Raw genomic sequence first — 18,892 nt, forward strand, 5'->3', positions numbered from 1 at the left:
GCCATTTGGTGTGTACCTGCTGTATTCTGCATATTCTTTAATTTTGGTCTTTAAGGACATCATTCGCCCGAGTGCTGGAGTTGTGAAGGGTAAAATGAAGGGTCTAAATAACATCAATAGGAGACAGCATTCTCGCCATCGGTGATTATTTTGCACTGTACGCATTTACATAATACTGACTGTTAATAATGCAAGCTGTATCGATGTAAAGAACATATAAATTACACGCTTGACAATATTTACCCCTTCAGCCCAGGGACATTATTTTTCTTTGATTATCTTCTGATGGTTTTATTCATCTTAGGGTAGCTTTTTTTGAACTGAAAGTGTTAGCTATATCATTCACTAACCCCATAACTACTAAACGTTCTTCCTACGTTTAATAACATCACTTAAGAAAAGCAAAAATAGTATATATAAAAAAAAGACATCGCCATACTGGAAGGACTAAAATGCAAAGTATATCACCTAGGGAGAGGCCCAACGAGAAATACGATACTTCCTCTCGGCATAATGTTGTAATGTTTCCGCAGAGTGTTGACTGGCTGAATACAATAGTTTATGGATCAATCAATCAATCATTTCCTGTGGCACCCTCGGGGATGCATAGGGCCTCGATGAACTCACACCACCACATTCTATCTTGTGCTAACTCCTCAAGATCTCCCCAACACTCATCTCCAGCTTCCCGTCTCATTGTCCTCACCCACGTCTCTTTTGGCCTTCCTCTACCTCTCCTACCAAGTGCCACCCACCCTGGTGTACCTCGTACTATTCCCTGTCTCCTATACACATGTCCTAGCCACTTCCATCGTGAGAATCTAACATATTCATCGATCGGCTGCACTCCCGTTATTTCTCTAATTCTACTATTTGGTATCCTTTCCCACCACTTAACTCCTAATATTCTTCTAAGTGCTTTATTTTCAAACACCAAGAATTTATTTTCCATAGACACTGTGCTGTACCAAGACTCGTGTCCATAAATTAAGATACTCCTAACCATTACCTTATAAAGTTTGATTTTTGTATGCACAGAGAAATTGTTATTATTCCAAATATTTTTAAGCATTCCCATTGCCTGATTAGCCTTCTTTAACCTTTCCTCGAATTCAAAGTTCAAAGAACCATCCTTGGCTAAATAAGTACCTAAATATTTAAACCTATCAACTTGCTTTACAACCATACCTCCAATTACACATTCCTGCGCATTTTCCATATTCATATTGATTATTTCAGTTTTTCCACAATTAATAACCAAACCCACCTTGCGACCTTCACTCACCAAACAGTCCAACACTCTCTGCATCTCTTCTGGCCCATCACAAATCAAAACTATATCATCTGCATAATCTAAATCCAAAAGTTTCCTGTTCTCTCCCCAAAGTATACCTGCACCGGTTTCTGTTCCAACGCGTTTCATAATGTAATCAATGACCAATATAAATAGTAAAGGCGATAGAACACCACCTTGAATTACTCCGGACTTGACTTCAAACGAATCACTCAGACGACCATCAACCATCACTTTACAAAATGTGTCCTCATGCATGTTCATAATGACCCTCACAAACTCCTCTGGTATTCCATAATGTCTCATGATCTTCCCCATAGTCTCTCTCGAAACACTATCAAAAGCCTTTTCAAAATCAACAAAACAAAGACTTAACGGTACTCTCATTTCATTAACTTGCTGCATCAAATGCCTAACTATAAAGATCTGATCATTGCAACCACGTCCCTTTCTAAAACCAGCCTGTTCATCCCTCAGAATACACTCAACCACCGGCTCCAACCCATTTAACAACACTCTACTGAAAACTTTCAAAGCTATCGGTGACAAAGAGATTCCCCTCCAATTACCACATTCACTAAGGTTTCCCTTCTTCGGAACTTTAACAATTACACCATTCTTCCAAACTGATGGTAGTAACCCCGTCACCCATATCTTATTGAATAGCTTGGTCAAGATCATTATTAATCTATCCCCCTCCACTTTAAACATTTCCGGAAATAAACCATCCTCCCCTGGTGCCTTATTATTCTTTAACTGTTTTACTGCTTTCTCCACTTCTGCAAGCCTCAACTCTCCTGTTTCTATATTTAAATCTTCCTGAGCAGACGGTATATCCTCTTCTGGTGGTATTGGTCTATTAAGAACTGTCTCAAAATGCTCTTTCCATCTGTTTTTAATATCTCCATCTTTGGTCAATAAATTTCCTTCCCTGTCTCTAACTGGTATTTCCTTGCGTTTACCTGCATTGCCACTCAGTTCTCTAATCGATTCATATGCTATTCTTTGACTCTGTCCATCATTTTTGTTTATTAAGATTTCAGTCTCTGCAACCTTTTCATCCACACATCTTTATGGATAGTTTATGGATAGCAGGGATTAACTAAGGCTGTCCGTTGAGTAAAGTCGGCCGAGCCATTATCGACAAACTGAGAAAAGCGGGGTTAGACAAGTTAGGCAACGGATTTTTCTGCCATCGGAGTCCCTCCATCGTCACAAAAACCTTACGGTATGATGCGCCCCATGAAGAATCTCCGAAAGCACCGTGTGTGCCAAAGACACTGTTATATTTTCAATTATTTCAGTTTCGCTCGTGGACCTCATCAGTTATAAATTACATCATCATACTGGAGGGAAGGGAACTGAGTATATCGTCCGAGGGTGGCAAGGAATATAAAAATGGTCATCGTATGGGAAGAGTTAATATATTGAAAAAATCTGTCTCCATGGTCGATTGACCGAATAAAATCGTCTGGGGGAACTACGAATAAGAAACGTAAAATATAAAAAACATTTCTCTGACAACTAACCTGAGAGGAAACATTGTCTTTGCACCACCTCTGCTTGTCCCAGTCACCCCCCACCATTACCTCAGCGAGACTGTTCGGTGGTGCCAGTTGGTGATTCATTTACGTTTCGAGGGTTCCGGTCTAATGAAGTGTTATCCCACCCCATTTCTTTCTTTGTTTTCATTTTCTTTTTTTCTTTTTTTCTTTTTTTTTTTACTAAGTTATCAAGTATCATCAGGCTCAGAACTGTTGAAGATTATCCCAGTTCATTTGATTATTGTTCAGTTACCTTAGCAGGATTTCGTTAAGGCGCGATTCCACAGGGGCAACACGGGCGACATGTAGCATGCGACTTGCCTGGCTTTCAACATGTATGTTGAATGCGGCATTCAACAAGGAGACATGTTGACTGCGACAAGACAACATTGTTGTTTCATGTAGCATGCTACATGCCAATGTTTATGTTGAATGCCACAAAACCATTTCCACCGATTCAACAAAATCTGAGCCAGTTGTCAACACGATGTAACAGACAGACAGACAGATGTGTAGATAGACAGAGCTTAACAAAAAACATACAGGTAGATACCGTGTAAAACACACACACACACACACACACACACACACACACACACACACACACACACACACATACAGTAATTTACACACGAACATATCAGTGAAACATCAACTCATAACACCCCCTCTCTCTCTCTCTCTCTCTCTCTCTCTCTCTCTCTCTCTCTCTCTCTCTCTCTCTCTCTCTCTCTCTCTCAACTTTGGGCAACACATTGCGTATAGAAAACATCACTTTTTTGTTTTTATTGTTTTTGGTTTCTGTTTAAAAGGCTAACTTTGAGGCTTCGTGTGAGGGAGTGTTTTTTTAATGTTTCTTGTTTGTGTTTTTTTTCTTTGACAGTGTGTGTGTGTGTGTGTGTGTGTGTGTGTGTGTGTGTGTGTAAGAGAGAGAGAGAGAGAGAGAGAGTGTGTGTGTGTGTGTGTGTGTGTGTGTGTGTGTGTGTGTGTGTGTGTGTGTGTGTGTGTGAGAGAGAGGGAGAGAGAGAGAGAGAGAGTGTGTGTGTGTGTGTGTGTGTGTGTGTGTGTGTGAGAGAGAGAGAGAGAGAGGGAGAGAGAGAGAGAGAGAGAGAGAGAGTGTGTGTGTGTGTGTGTGTGTGTGTGTGTGTGTGTGTGTGTGTGTGTGTGTGTGTTCTTGGCTAATCCCCGCAGTGCATCTAGTTTAGCCTGGTTATTCTTGTATTGTTCCAAGCGTATATCCCATAGAACAACAAGTTTTCTATATTCTTCTATAAATTCTTCGTTTTTTTCTTGAGACCAATAATTCATCTTGTTGCTTTAAACACGTTCTACGGGCAACTTGTTGCCACCTGTTGCATGCCACACAGTCGCATGCTACATGTTGCCTTGTGTTGAACTGGTTGGAACACACTTGGCCTATGCGACAATGTAGCATGCCACATGTTGCCGAAATGTTGCCTCGGTGGAATCGCGCCTTTAGGTTCCGAGTGTGGAGCCAGATTTCTTTTTTTTTTTTTTTTTTTTTCACTGGTTCCGAACTTTTGACATTTCTGTTTCAAACAAAAGGAGTTCTTTTTCATTTTTTTTATGTTATTTACCCTCACATGGTCGGCTTAACTCCAGTATTCTATTCTTAAAAAAAGAAAATAAGAAAAAAAAGCCAGACAATTTTAGGTTCTACCACTGTTTTGAGATGTAATAAATGAGCTTTTGAAAACAAATACCTTTCTACGCCTCAAGCTGCCTTAGCCTCTTTAATCCGAGGACTTTTTTTTTTTTTGTCTTGCTATATTTTTAACTTTTTTTTTTTTTTTTAACTCCATAAAGAATTTTTGAACTCGAGGAGTTACATGTAGCTTTCATTAACTCCTTTACTAGTAGAGATCTTTCCTAAGCTAAATAAAATCGTCTGTAATTACCAAGAATATTTTTTTTTTTAATGTCAGGCTGAGGGAGGTTAGCCACTTACCGCCCAGTGACCGAGTACTGATGCGTCCACTTGTCTCCTCGCTCTTACCCATTTAGTAATCGTGTGTTGCAATAGATGGACACCTTCACGTGGTGGCACCAATAATATAGCCTGATGGTGCAGCTACACGGTTACACAAACGTCCTCAATCCCCTCTCCATCCACCCGGCGGCATATGACCCTAGCAGTTGCGCCGCCAGATTTTAATTAAGTGCAATCAATCAATCCCTCAAAATCCCCTAAAAAGATAATGGTGGCCAGTGTAAGAAAGGGAGCTTCAGTCTGCAGTCCAAGGGTCCACTTCCAGATGAGACTGGTGTTGCTACTGCTGCTGCTGCTGCTGCTGCTGCTGCTGCTGCTGCTGCTGCTGTTGTTGTTGTAGTTGTTGTTACTACTACTACTACTACTACAACTAATAATAATAATGATAATAATAATAATAATAATAATAATAATAATAACAATAACAGTAATCTGTGTTGTGTTGCAGTCACCATGGGGAAGCACTTTGGTCTGTGGCGGGAGTGTACTACGCCCGGCCTGTATGGGCCCACCATTTGTAAGACACACTTAGCGACAACATGTAAGTACACACAAGTAATAGTCTTTGTAACGTGGTTTCCCCTCCCCACCCCCTCTCTCTCTCTCTCTCTCTCTCTCTCTCTCTCTCTCTCTCTCTCTGAAAGGTGGCAATGGGTTTCCTTTGTAGATCGCATCTTTTGAAATGCGTTTCTCACTCTTCTACCCTACTAATGCCGTTCTCCCTAAACATGTACTTTCTTCCATGTATCATGATCTTTCATAATAACAATTATTATAAACTCACGTTAGACTACCAACATTTATATTATTTATCATCTTTTTGACAAAACTTCCAGTATGTTCATATTTCCATGCTTAGGATTTTCCTTTTCGATATAAGATCGTGAACGTTTATTAGATTAGAATACTTAAGGAGGCCAATAAAAGAGAAGGAATTACCGGGTAGCCTTCGACCAAATGACAATTAAGATTTTTTTTTACAACTGCCAGATCATAATTATCCAGCTTGGAGATACCTGACGATAGTGAAAACTGGAGCTCCTGTTTCACTAGTCCTCATGCAGGAGTTTCTTCTGACCTTCCTCCTTTGCTGACCTTTTTCAGTGATTCAGTAGTAAACCAGAAAACTCTCCTACACATCTTTCTGTCAACACCAAACAAAATCCTAATTACATCACACTTTCCATTTTAAAAAATGACAACTAATCATCCTCCTGCAGTTCCCAAAGGGGGGGGGGGAGGGCAATAAAATGCTCCCACTATTCACGCCTCTCTCGGTGACTACCAAATGAGATATCCTGGGTCTTTGTCTGACAGTGTCCATTTCCGCAACATCCGCTTCCTTTCCTCTAACCTCTTCTCTATTCAACACTACCCCTCCTTCTTGAAATCTCATTTTCTTTTTCTCATTGCCTAATCCAAATCATAGTAAACCCTTCTTTGTATCCTCCTGCTTGCTATATACTTATTTTAAAGTCAAAGGTGTATTCGTATGCAGCAGCTTTTCTTCCTCTAGTGTTCCTGAACTTCAGTCTTTAGAATTCTCTACACTCTGGCTTCAGCTGTCCTGTTATTATCTGACCAAATAAATCTGTACTGTTTACTTATCTGTTTAATTATAGAGTACAAAAATCTTCGATTATCTTACTTCTAAAGTGTACTACATGCTTTCCATTCTCTCTCTTCTGTAATCTCCATTTTAGGTGATTTCACATTTGGCTTTCCTCGCCATCGTTGATTTCGATGGTGAACAAACCTACATCTTTTGTATCCTTAATGGCTTAGAGCACTGGCTTTCAAACTGGGAGCTATGGCCCCCAAGGGGGTCACGGCAAGATTTTAGGGGGGCCATGGCGGGCAAGTGTAAGTAATAAATCAGAGTGTGTTTGTGTAATTGCACTTAGATTCCTCTTGTCATTTTCTCAATATGTTTATGTGAATCTGGTTTCTCCACCCTTCTACACATAAAAGGTAAAAGCCGAAACCGGTTAGATGTGGACCCAGATACAAGATGTGCGTTATCAGTGACTCAGCCTCCAATCAGTCGACTGACTGAATGCAAACAGTGTCATCCATCCCACTGATATGTAACAAAATATGTATTCTGAATGATAGTTGTAAGCATTAAAATAAATGGAGAGCACCAAAACATTTTTTTTTTTTTTTCATCATTATTTGTGAGGGGCTCGAAAGAAAACAGCAGGGGGGCCACGAGGATGTTAAGATCCCCACAAGTGGGGAATGAAGGGAAAAGGTTTGAGAAACACTGGTCTAGAGCATCTTGCACAGAGCCATACCCGTATCCCAGACCACCTTGGAAACAGGTCCAACATACGTGACCTTTTTTCTTACAACTCATCCTTCTGCTTACTCAGACAATTTTATCCTCTCCATCGGGATTCTCAGATCGCAGTTTCATCTTAGTAACATCGTTCCAGTAAGACCGGTGAGCTCTTCGAAGAAGCGGCGGCGATGGCATGATTTTGATGTTGTAGATAGGTAGGCCCTCAGGCAACACCTCATTGATTTTCCCTTGTAAGGGCCATCTGAGTGTGTGCTTCATGCATTATGGAGGTTATCCTCTCGGGTATGGAAGCATACATTCCTTTCTCCTATTCTCTGATTTATGCAAAATAACCTTGGTCTAATTAAATTTGTTCAAATGTTATCCACAACAAGGAGGCGGATTATATGAGATACCGGTGCAAATTTACTGCTGAATAGCCATCTTCGTACTTTTTTGCCCGAATACGTGTCAGGTCTATTCTTCGTCTTGCTAAAAACAGCTTCATTCGCCACAGTCTGAACCATATAACTCAGATTTTTCCCGCTCCTTCTAGCATCTTGCCAAAAACTTTGAAATAACTGTACCTCATCTTAATCCACTCCACTGTTCCGTTCTGATAGTTCTGTACAGTAGTTGTTTCTTTTGCTCATAAGGCACAATTCGTTGCCCAGACTGTCTCATCAAAGTCCACTCTGGATGATTCTTACGTTATCTCTCCATGTCCTTCCCCCTCTGACTTCTTTATGCTTGTTACTAGATTTTTTTCAACGCAAGTATTTTTGCCGTCACTGTCCTCATTACTCACAAGATACACGGACCTGATGAATACCTCCTGTTGTTCTCAGGAACTATGCGTCTGAGCTGACACACTGCCTATAGACGTTTTTTTGCCTATTCTTTTTCAACTTACACCTTTCCTCCTTCATGGATCTCATTCACCCTTTCCAAAAGAAAATTACCGTTCCCAACCTTTTAACTATCACCCAAGTGATAAACCTCTTGCATCTCTCAAGTCTTTGAATCTGTCCTCGACAATATGATTTTGTACATTTTTCCTCTCATAACTCTATCCGATCGCCAGTTTGTGTTCTAACACGGACGCTCCGATGGCGATCTTTTCACATTCTTATCTGATTCTTGGTCATCCTTCCTTTCGAAGTCTACGAAACCTTTGCCATTGCACATGACATCACAAGGACTTTCGACTGAGTCTGGCACAAATCTTTAATTTCCAAACTGCCCTCTTACAGTTTCTATCATTCTATCCGCGCCGTCATCTCACACTTCCTTTCTGGTTGTTCTTTATATGCTGTTGTAGACGGCCTTTGTTCCTTCCTTGAAGCTATCAGTAGTGGCGTTCTTTAAGTTTCTTTTTACCAACTTTCTTCCTTTAACTCATCAACGGTCTTCTGAACTGCATATCCAGCCCTTATCACTCATGCGCTGATTACTCCACCTTTCATAAAATCCACTCGCCTCTCCCAGCATATTTTGTAGCAGTTGCTTCAGGAATCACGGGTTGAAGCTGTGACACACCTTATTTTCTACTTGGCTATCGTTTCTTAATTGGAAAACAAAAAACGTTTTTAATACTTTAAAAACTTAGTTCCTGTAACTTTTGTCCGGTAAAATCGTCCACAGGCGTATCCTCTAATATTCATCAGTGCACATTTCTGTCCATCATCTCATAATATCCTTGAGCTTTCTTTCTCTCGAGATCTATCATGGAAAGACCATATTGCCTCCCTCGCAAAAACCTCTTCAAGAGTTTAGGTGTGCTAAGCCGACTCCATGCCTTCTTTGTCCCTGCGCACTTGTTGAATCGAACGAGGGTCGCAGTCGCCTCTGTGTTGAGTACAACTCGCATGTTGGGAGGGAGGAGGTTTCCCCACATACAGCTCTTCTAAACAGGGTAGAGTCAACGCCTCAACTCCCCTCCTCTCATTGCCTCCCTTCAGCCTCACTCTCTCTTCGTTGCAGTGTTGCAACTTTGTCTCTTTACAATCACAACTCCAGTGGTCACTTTGTGAACTGTCTGTATACACCCGTCTGGCAGCACAATCTCACCCCATCTCTGTCCAGTTCCCTATAACAAGAGTTAATCGATACCCTCAGTCATTTATGTGTGCAAGAGGTTAACTGTAGAACTGTCTTCCTCAATCTGTATTTCCCCACGTCTGCGACACATTCTTTTAAATGCAGTGCTTCCAGGCAACTCAAAATGAATAGATCTTGAATGTTGACTTTATTAATCTTTTAGCGTTCGTTTCTTTTTTCTTTGCATTATATACACACACACACACACACACACACACACACATATATATATATATATATATATATATATATATATATATATATATATATATATATATATATATATACTGTATATATATATATATATATATATTCATCATCTAATCCAGTGTTGCCCCATGAAGAGCGTAAGAACCCGGGGCTAGGCAAGTTGGTCCTGACATTTAAGATGAGAGTGACCAGCCTCACTCATCCATGAGTGGCATTGCATGTGCAGTAAACCCCAACCACTCAGTGTAAAGTCACCCGTAGGCAGAAGGGCAAGGAAAGAAAGACAGAAGAGGATGGAAGGAAAGAAGGAGAGGAAAGGACAGACACCCGACAGCAGCACTACATCGAGTGAATCGATAGGTGAGCGCCCCCACCTACCAGCAGCACTACATCGAGTGAGTGGATGGTGAGCGCCCCCATCTACCACTTGCATATATATATATATATATATATATATATATATATATATATATATATATATATATATATATATATATATATATATATCTGTACTGTATATACAGAGAGAGAGAGAGAGAGAGAGAGAGTTTTACGCCGTGTCCCCTTCAAGGGCTAAGGCGTTGCCCATGGGTAGTTGACTTTGGTTTTGGAGCGTGTAGCACTTATGACCGGATGCCCTTCATGATGTTTACCAATGACCCTTGGGTGGACTCGAACGTCCGACCCTTCGGTCAGATCGCTCTAACCCACTGAGCCACGGCTGTTACAACCAGCTAGGAGACAGGAGCGCGCTACCTCTCCGACACGGCAACTTACCCGAGCGCGGCGCCAACTCAGGACTCTTGGATCTCGAGTCAGGCGCTCTACCACTGCCCTCTCACGGTCGGGACAGCTCTATTATTGTATTCCAGCTACGTCAGACGATTTTATTGGGCTGAGAGTGTGTCCTAAGACCCTGAGAATGTTAATACTGTCATCATTAACTCTCATAGTCGGAATAACTTAAGTGTTTTCTTACATCTAACATTAGACAATTAGGTTAAGCTGAGAGTGCGTCTTAACCTGAGAATATTAATGTGTACAGGAAAGTGCTACGAGAACGACCAACAACGACTGAACTTTCACCACACATTTTTTTCCATTTTACTGTGATAACGTTTTTCAAACTCAGATCTTGTATCCATTATTCTGATTAAGGGAGATTTCTCCAAGTAGACCGATAAGAAATACTATATTATTAACCCCCTCATAGCTAAGGGTCCTCTCAGAGTCATGTTAAAGTTTGGTAATAGCTTCTATAACCAGGCGGTTGAGTTGCCCGGTTATAGAAGAACACGTGATGACCCTCTCCAGCATTGCCATCATAGCGAAAAGGTTAATATAATGAAACTGACGTAATTTGTTTATTTTACCACAGGGGCGATAGTGCCGGCCCAGATAGGGTCAGCGGCGTGCACTGGTCTGCTGGGTGTGGCTGCCTTCATGTGTCCGCTGCTGCTCATTATGCACGTCACTTCCAAGAAGACGTTGATCAAGTTCCGCCACGCTACCTTCGCCAAGATGGTCTGCATCGCACTCTCAGGTCAGAAGCCCAGCGTATATATTAGCGTCTTGAATCCGAGGAGGTATTGTTTATATCCTTCTTGCGTTATTATTCAGCTATCAGAGAGTTTTCGCACTGGGAAGTTAGATATAGCTTTTACTCATTCCTTCATTACAAAAGGCTTTCCTTGAGATGAATAAATCGCCCGGGAAAAAAAAAAAAAAAAAAAAAAAAGGGGTCATATCTTTCAATCGGATCGCTGAACACTTATGAGTTCCCTCACTTGCACTGAAAGATGAGCCATGTACTTTGGGTCTGACGACGACACATTTACCTGTTTACAGAACAAAAGCAATAACCATCGTAAGCAAAAACAAGTATAATGAGCAAGTATCACTTATGGACTTTCAAATGAAGCATTTCCCCTTCAAGTTATTGGCATAGTTTGTTTCTCCGTTGTCTTTTTTCACCCGGCAATAAAACTGGGGACTTGGATGTACATTGGCTTACGTTTCGTGTTCTTGGGAAGGATTTGAATTTGATAAAACTGACAATTAACCGTCTGCCAAAGGACCCTAGCGCAATGGGTAAATATTAATCTAAGCACTTTTCTCCCCTGCAGTTCTGTGCGGCTTCGTATGCATCATTTTCTTCGTCATGGAGGTGTTCATCTTCAAGCCCAGCAAATACGGGGACTCCTTCTCACTCAGCTGGGCCTTCATACTCCAGGTAACACAATAGTTATCTTCTTCTTAATCACCCCCTAATTGTTTTCATATTTATTTTGATTGTAAATCTCAAGCAAATCCAACCAAAGTTGTGTGCCATATTGTACTGAGAGGGCGAAAAAATGTAATTTTGTAACTCTACGAGGATCTTTATGGTGCATCATTTTCTACGATTATGAACTTGTGATTTCTTCCAAAATGGAACAGAGAAATATCTTAACTGACTACCGCAAGATTAGTACGGTAAATCTTGCTTACGAGTGGCCTCTCTTCATCAGAGACTCAAAGGCCTTTACTTGTCATTTCAGAACAACAGATATTTGTGATTGTTTTTTTTCCAGTCACATTCAATTATATTCCACTTTGAAATAGTCTCTCCTTCTCTTACAGTTAACTTCACTTGGATAATATATGTCATATTATAATTTTGCTATCACAAGACTATTACAGTTGGAGAGACTTTTCAAACTGGAGTAGTAAGATGTAGACACTCCTTCCAGGTGTCCTAAGCTGAATGAAATCGTCTGGTGGTAACAAGAATAAAATGAAAAATAGGTCACCCGCTTGAAGGCATTAAGCAGTACAGTATCACCTTGCCTTTCTTTGTGTTTCATCCCTTTCAGCCAAAGGACGTGATTTCTATATTATTCTTATTTCTGCCACACGATTATTACTCAGCGTCAGGAAGATCCCTGGTACTGATGGGGTTAATAAAGATTATGCTTAACTCCCACGGTTCGAAGACTCGCTTCGAAGCTGAACAACATCCGAAGGTAGCAAGAATAAATAAGCAAGTACAAAAGTACTAAACGCAGAAACTCTAGGGCCAGCCCTTGGTGTGGTGTGGTGTGGTGTGGAGTGTTGTGGCGTGGCAAGCATCATGTATGGGTAGCAGACTCTGACGAGATGTGCAAAATCGCAGTTCGATTGGTTCAATGGTTATTGAGAGACTGAATAGGTCGATGGGAAAGATAATAATAGTTACAGTACTGTATATTAGGATGAGAAGAAAATAATGGTGGCGGATGTTGGGCAAGGCTGGAAGAGTACACCCTACAAGAACTGGTCGATGTACTGTAAAGTATCAGGCATGGAGACAGTGATCGGAGGAAGATTTCTCTTGAAGTTTCAATTTACAGTGAGATGGGAATGAGTGAGGTGACTGGGGGTGGACGGAAAAGAGTTGGTGGGATGGGCTGGGGTGGTGGTGGGCGGTGGAGCATGGTGGAGAGGGGTGGTTGCCATGTCAGGATCAGTGTTGAAGGCTGGTGGTACTGGCAGAGTGAGGGTTTATTTATTTCTTCATTATTATTACTTTATAGCAACAAGGGCTTATTAATAACAAGGAGGTAAGCAAGCTACGCTTTCATATTATACCTGTGTGCATTTAACTGACATAATGTAGAATGCTGTTGTTGTTGCTGCTGCTGCTGCTGCTGATGATGATGATGATGATGATAGTGGTGATTATTACCGATTTTATTATTATTATTATTATTATTATTATTATTATTATTATTATATTCAATTCATTTCACTTCAATTCAGTTCAGTTCCTTTATTTCGTAGTACGGTACACTACATAATTTATATTAGTATATAATATACTTATAATACATGGTGATAATATATTCTGTACACACAATCATTCATCATATACGCTGCAGTAGTTGTAACAATATCTCTGGCCTGAGCCTCCGTAACTGATTAGCGGGCAGAGGCAGCTGTTTGAAGACAGTCATTGAAAAGGAAGCTCTAAAACATATTTTGTTCATAAAAATAAAAATAAAAAGAACTGAAATTACCTTTTAAAAACAAAAGACTAGTGAGAGACTAACAATCTAAAAATAAAAATTTGAATAAAACCTGAGTCATTAAAAGACGAAAAAACTAAAATAGAGGGGTTTTCAAGAATACTCCCCCAGTATCCCTGCTTGTCGTACAAGGCGACTAAAAGGGTTGGCGGAGGGTTAGTGCCCCTCCCCAGAAAACAACTAACTAAAAATACAAACAATAAGCCTCGGACAAGGACTGACCAAACGATGACGACCAAGGACCGGACAAAGGACATGGTAATCGGAATATGGAATGTATGAGGTGCGAATGATGAAGTGAAAAAGAGAGAGACTGTCCAGGTGCTTGAGGTGCGAAAATGGATGTATGTGGAGTAACTGAAACTAAATGAAGAGGTGAGAGTGTGAGAGAATGGGAGTATGGATAGGGTATATGTGCAGGAGTAGGTGAGAATGAGAGGGCAAAAGAAGGAGTGTGTATAGTTGTGAGTAAAAGATGGAAGAAGAGCATAAGAGAGTATGAATCAGTTGGGTCAAGGATTGTGTGGGTAAGACTGAAAGTTGGAATACAAATGTGGGCGATTGTGTGTGTGTGTATGTGCCAACGCAAGATCGTGCAAGCAGAGTGAGAGAAGAGTTCTGGACAAATGTGGAAGTGTGCATGGAAAAGTTTGGAAGGAATGAGAGAGTGTTTTTTATCGGTGATATGAATGGTAAAGTAGGGAATGTGAAGGTGGATGGAATAGTTGGTGAGTGGGGTGTGCCTGCTGAGATAGATGAGAATAGCAGTGCATTAGAGGACATTTGTGCTGGGAGGTGGTTGGTGATAGCCAATACCCTCTTCAAACATAAAATGATCCACAGGTATACATGGCGAGTGATGAGAAGGGTGGGTGGGGACTGAATGAAAGGAAGGCAATGATTGATTATGTGTATGTGGATGAAAGGATGCAAAGATGTGTAATGGATGCAAGAGTTTATAGAGGTTGGGGGAGTGGACTTTCTGACCATTACTTGGTGGTGGCCAGAATTAGGATCCAGATAAGATGGAGAAATAGAAGAAGGGAAGGACGGGAAGAAGGAGTATTTGCAGGGAGAGTGGAAAGGTTACAAGAGGATGAGAAAAAGGCAGAATATAAGAGAGAAGTAGAGGAACGATTGGGTAAATATGAATTGGAGCAGATGGGGAACGTGGAAGGTGTGTGCAGGATATTCACAGAAGAAATATGTTCAGCATGTGATGTGGTGTGTGGGATGAAGAGAAGACGGAGGGGGGTGCAAGGAACAGTGTGGTGGAATGAAGAGGTGAGACAGGCTGTGACACAAAAGAAGAAAGCATACAATGAATGGATGAGAAATAGGGGCGTGGAAGAAGTTGAGAGGCGGAAGAGAGAGTTTTATGTAGAAAGAAAGAGAGAGGTGAAAAGATTAGTAAGAGAGAGTAAGAAGAGAGTGGATGAGGAATTTGGGAGGAATTTGAGTGTAAAGTGGAGGGACTGTAAGAAAATGTTCTGGAAAGAGGTGAAGAGAGTAAGACAGGGTGGAAGTGAAGTTAGTAGGGGAGTGAAAGATAAGAATGGTAGATTACTAGTGGAGAAGTGAGAAAAAGTGAGCAGATGGAGAGAACACTTTAAGGAATTGTTGAACATAGAGGATGGAAGTAATGCGAGTATAAGTGGCTGGGGAATGGCTGGGAGAAGGAGGGAGGTGAGAAGACAGGAAGAAATCAGTAGGATAGAAGTTGTGGAAGCAATGAAGAAAGTTAAATTGGGGAAAGCCCCAGAAATTGATGGAGTGTGTGGTGAAATTCTGAAGCATTGGGGAGAGATAGTAATAGAATGGATGTGGAAGATGTGCAGATTGGCCTGGGAGGAAGGTAGAGTCCCGGAAGATTGGAAGTCGGGTATAATTATTCCCTTGTACAAAGGAAAAGGGGAAAAAGAAGTGTGTGGTAATCATAGGGACATTTGTCTTCTTAGTTTAATAGGAAAAGTGTACGGTAGGATACTTAATGACAGTGTTAGAGAATGAACAGAGGAATTAGTTGGAGAAGAACAGGGAGGCTTTAGGAAGGGAAGAGGTTGTGTAGATCAAATATTTATTCTTAGATCTTTAGTGGAAAAGTTTCTAGAGAAGGGAAAGAAGTTGTATGTGGCTTTCACGGATTTAGAGAAAGCATTTGACAGGGTGGATAGACAAGGATTGTGGAAAGTATTAAGAATATATGGAGTAGATGGGAAATTGTTGAATGCTGTGAAGAGTATGTATGATGGTGCTAAGGCTGCAGTGCGTGGTGAACTGAGTGAATTTTTCTCTTTGAAGGTTAGGTTGAAACAGGGATGTGTCATGTCTCCATGGTTGTTCAATCTGTACATGGATGGGGTAATAAGAGAGGTACAAGGTAGGGTAGTGGATATTGGAGTGGCCCTGGTGAGAGAGGGTGGTGTTTGGAAACTCCCTGTACTGTTGTTTGCAGATGATACTGTGTTGTTGAGTGAAGACGAAGGGGAGCTGCAAGGCTTGGTGGATGTGTTTGGGAGAGTGTGTAAGAAACGTAATCTAAAGGTGAATGTAGGGAAGAGGAAAGTGATGGTCTTTGAGAGAGGTGAAGTCAGTGAATGTACAGCGAGGTTGGATGGTGAGGAATTGGAAAATGTGAGTACGTTTAAGTACTTGGGTAGTGTGATGAGTAAGGATGGAGATTTGGAGGGTGAAGTGCTTGAAAGGGTACAACAGGGAAGAAAGGTTGCTGGTTCCTTGAAAGCAGTGATAAGAAACAGGGAAGTGAGCATGGAAGTGAAAAAGTTACTACATGACAGTATTGTGATACCAACTCTACCGTATGGAAGTGAAGCTTGGACGTTGTTGGAAGGACACAAGTCAAGAGTGAGAGCAGTGGAAATGAGTTATTTAAGAGGAGCCTATGAAGCATGGAGAGACAGGCTGACAAATGAGGATATAAAGGAGCGTTGTGGTGTGGATGTGGATGTGATAGGAAGCGTTAGGAGGATTACACTGAGGCGGTTTGGCCATGTGGAGAGGATGGAGGGTGAGAGACTGACGAGGAGAGTGTATGTGAGTGAGGTGCAGGGGGGAAGAGGGAGGGGGAGGCCGAGGATGAGATGGAGGGATGGGGTGGAGAGGTATATGAGAGAGGGGTGTGTGAGTTGGGAGCAGGGCAGTGACATGGCGGGGGACAGAGCAACGTGGAGGTGATTTGTTTGTGGCCACCCCGAACGGGATTGAGGCGTCTGCTAATAGATAGATAGACAGACAACATAAAATATAAAACCCTTGCATAAAAATGTAGCTACGTTAAATATATATATATATATATATATATATATATATATATATATATATATATATATATATATATATATATATATATATATATATATATATATTATGAGACGACGATGATGATTAGGATGATGCTTATCCAGATGGTAATGTTACAGGTGGTGGCGATGGTGCTGAGTGTGGTGGCGGGTGTGGGTGCGGGCATCGAGTTCGGATGGTCCCGCAAATTGGGTGGCGACCCCACCGTGTACAACAGAGACCCGGAAGGCACCAGTGCCACCACCATTACCAACCCAAACTTCAGGGACTCCAGGAACGGTCATGTCCAGTCCGGGAACGGCAACAGCAGAGGGCGCAGTGGCAGCCAGAGAGGGCGCCTGCAGCGCAATCCAAACGGGGTGGCCATGACGCATTTGAGTGGCCAGCCGTATATGATCACGGCTAATGGGAGTAATGGCCATGCTGGTGGAAGGTCGAATGGTAAATTGGCCTTTGATCCAAACAGAACTCCCCTAAGGTCTTCGTTAAGGAAACCAAAGCCAGCGCCGCCAGAAGATGCCCCGGACTCTTCTCTGGGCATACATAACCTGGCGTTTACCCAGTCCAGCCCTCCCGCCAAAAAGAAAGTTCGAATACACACGCAGTCGACTTCTGTGTAGTAGTGACGTGCTTTTATGATGTTGTGTCATAATTATCTGGCGTGACTTTTTTGACCGGCATCGTACAGCTCAACTCCCCTGCCTCATGCCAGCTCAGTGCCACCCTCTGCCAGACTAGTGCCTCAGTATGTAATTACTTGGACTTGACTTCCGGTGCTCCAAGTGTAAATGTGTGTGTGTGTGTGTGTGTGTGTGTGTGTGTGTGTGTGTGTGTGTGTGTGTGTGTGTGTGTGTGTGTGTGTGTGTGCGAAGAAATCAGTAAAGTTGGCGGAGAAACCCTGTGAACCAATATACCTTCTTACTGCTGTACTGTTAAAAAAAAAAAAAATACTTTTCTTTTTTTCATAATTGTCATTTATATGCAAACTATATTTCATAAGTGACCATGTTTTATTGTACCACTGTTGTTAAATGTACTGTACCTGTATATAATTATACTTGTTACTAAGATTCACAGTAAGGATTGCAGACAGACTGTGAATCTACAGGATCGTTAGTTTGTATGCAGCTCTGGCCATTGAGGACTAAGAGGGAGCTAAGAAATTAAGTGTATGAACTAATCATCAAAGCGATAATACAGATATTCAGAGGCCGAGAATATACAGAAAAGACGATAGAACTGACACATACTATAATTTTGATCAAACGTTATCATGTATTTAGCGTCAGTCCCAACATTACTGTGTGAATCTTAAAATGCCAAATAAATAGTTAAGAGGTTCGGTTACCCTGGCGAATGGTCTGAGAAAAGAGACTGAGATCACAATAGAAAATTAAATGAAGCACTAAACGGGAATACACTTCCTGTAATCTAAGGAATCACTGAGGCCAGAGTACGATGTGCCAAGATATTTTAGGGTAATAGTACTTTGAATCGAACTAACTTTCCAGATGACCCAACACATACATGATATACGTTGTCAAAAATTTATATAGTAACGATAATTTGTAATAACCCCAAGATTAACAGAAGATAGTGTTAGGAAGCATTCCAGAAGATGGAAAAATAATGTTAGCCTGGTAACTGCATCACAGAAAATGAAATAAATGGTACAATAAGGCCCTACTTTGTTTGTAAGTATGCGGAGAACATTATGTAAGTTAGTATTTACTATATTTTTATCAATATATTCACTTTTTGTTATCCAGAATCACAGACCCACGATTCCAGGACATTATGCATGATAATTAACACACAGCCCGAGTAAATCAGTGTCATAAACTATAATAGTTCGTTAGCAACTGACCGAGGGCCAGAATACTGAAGACAGGAAAGAACATATGCTAAAATAAGTTGAATCCCCACCGCTCTTTTATTTTTTAATCAGCATCGCAGCCATCCCATCCAATGGCGTAAACCAAACCCAGATACATACTACAGTACTGAAAGGAATATTAACCATTCTGGGCAAATTAACCTCTTCAGTCCGATGACGTATTCTTTATTTAATTCTTTCTACAT

General features: G+C 41.2%; 1 protein-coding gene across 1 annotated transcript in view; it reads left to right on the forward strand.

The window, feature by feature from the left end:
• The window catches only part of LOC145389999 (uncharacterized), a 75,190-nt gene extending 57,612 nt beyond the window's left edge, over positions 1–17,578 (forward strand). Inside the window, exons 2-5 of the mRNA XM_080265096.1 lie at positions 5,298–5,390; positions 10,822–10,986; positions 11,570–11,676; positions 16,930–17,578. Coding sequence (XP_080121222.1) covers positions 5,298–5,390; positions 10,822–10,986; positions 11,570–11,676; positions 16,930–17,430 — 866 coding nt within the window. The 3' untranslated portion in view covers positions 17,431–17,578. The remainder of the gene's footprint in view (positions 1–5,297; positions 5,391–10,821; positions 10,987–11,569; positions 11,677–16,929) is intronic.
• The last annotated feature ends 1,314 nt before the right edge of the window (positions 17,579–18,892 follow it).

Source organism: Coenobita brevimanus, chromosome 14 (genome assembly GCF_032717465.1).
Source record: "Coenobita brevimanus isolate Jiangsu-jjx chromosome 14, ASM3271746v2, whole genome shotgun sequence".
Classification (NCBI taxonomy): Eukaryota; Metazoa; Arthropoda; class Malacostraca; order Decapoda; family Coenobitidae; genus Coenobita; species Coenobita brevimanus.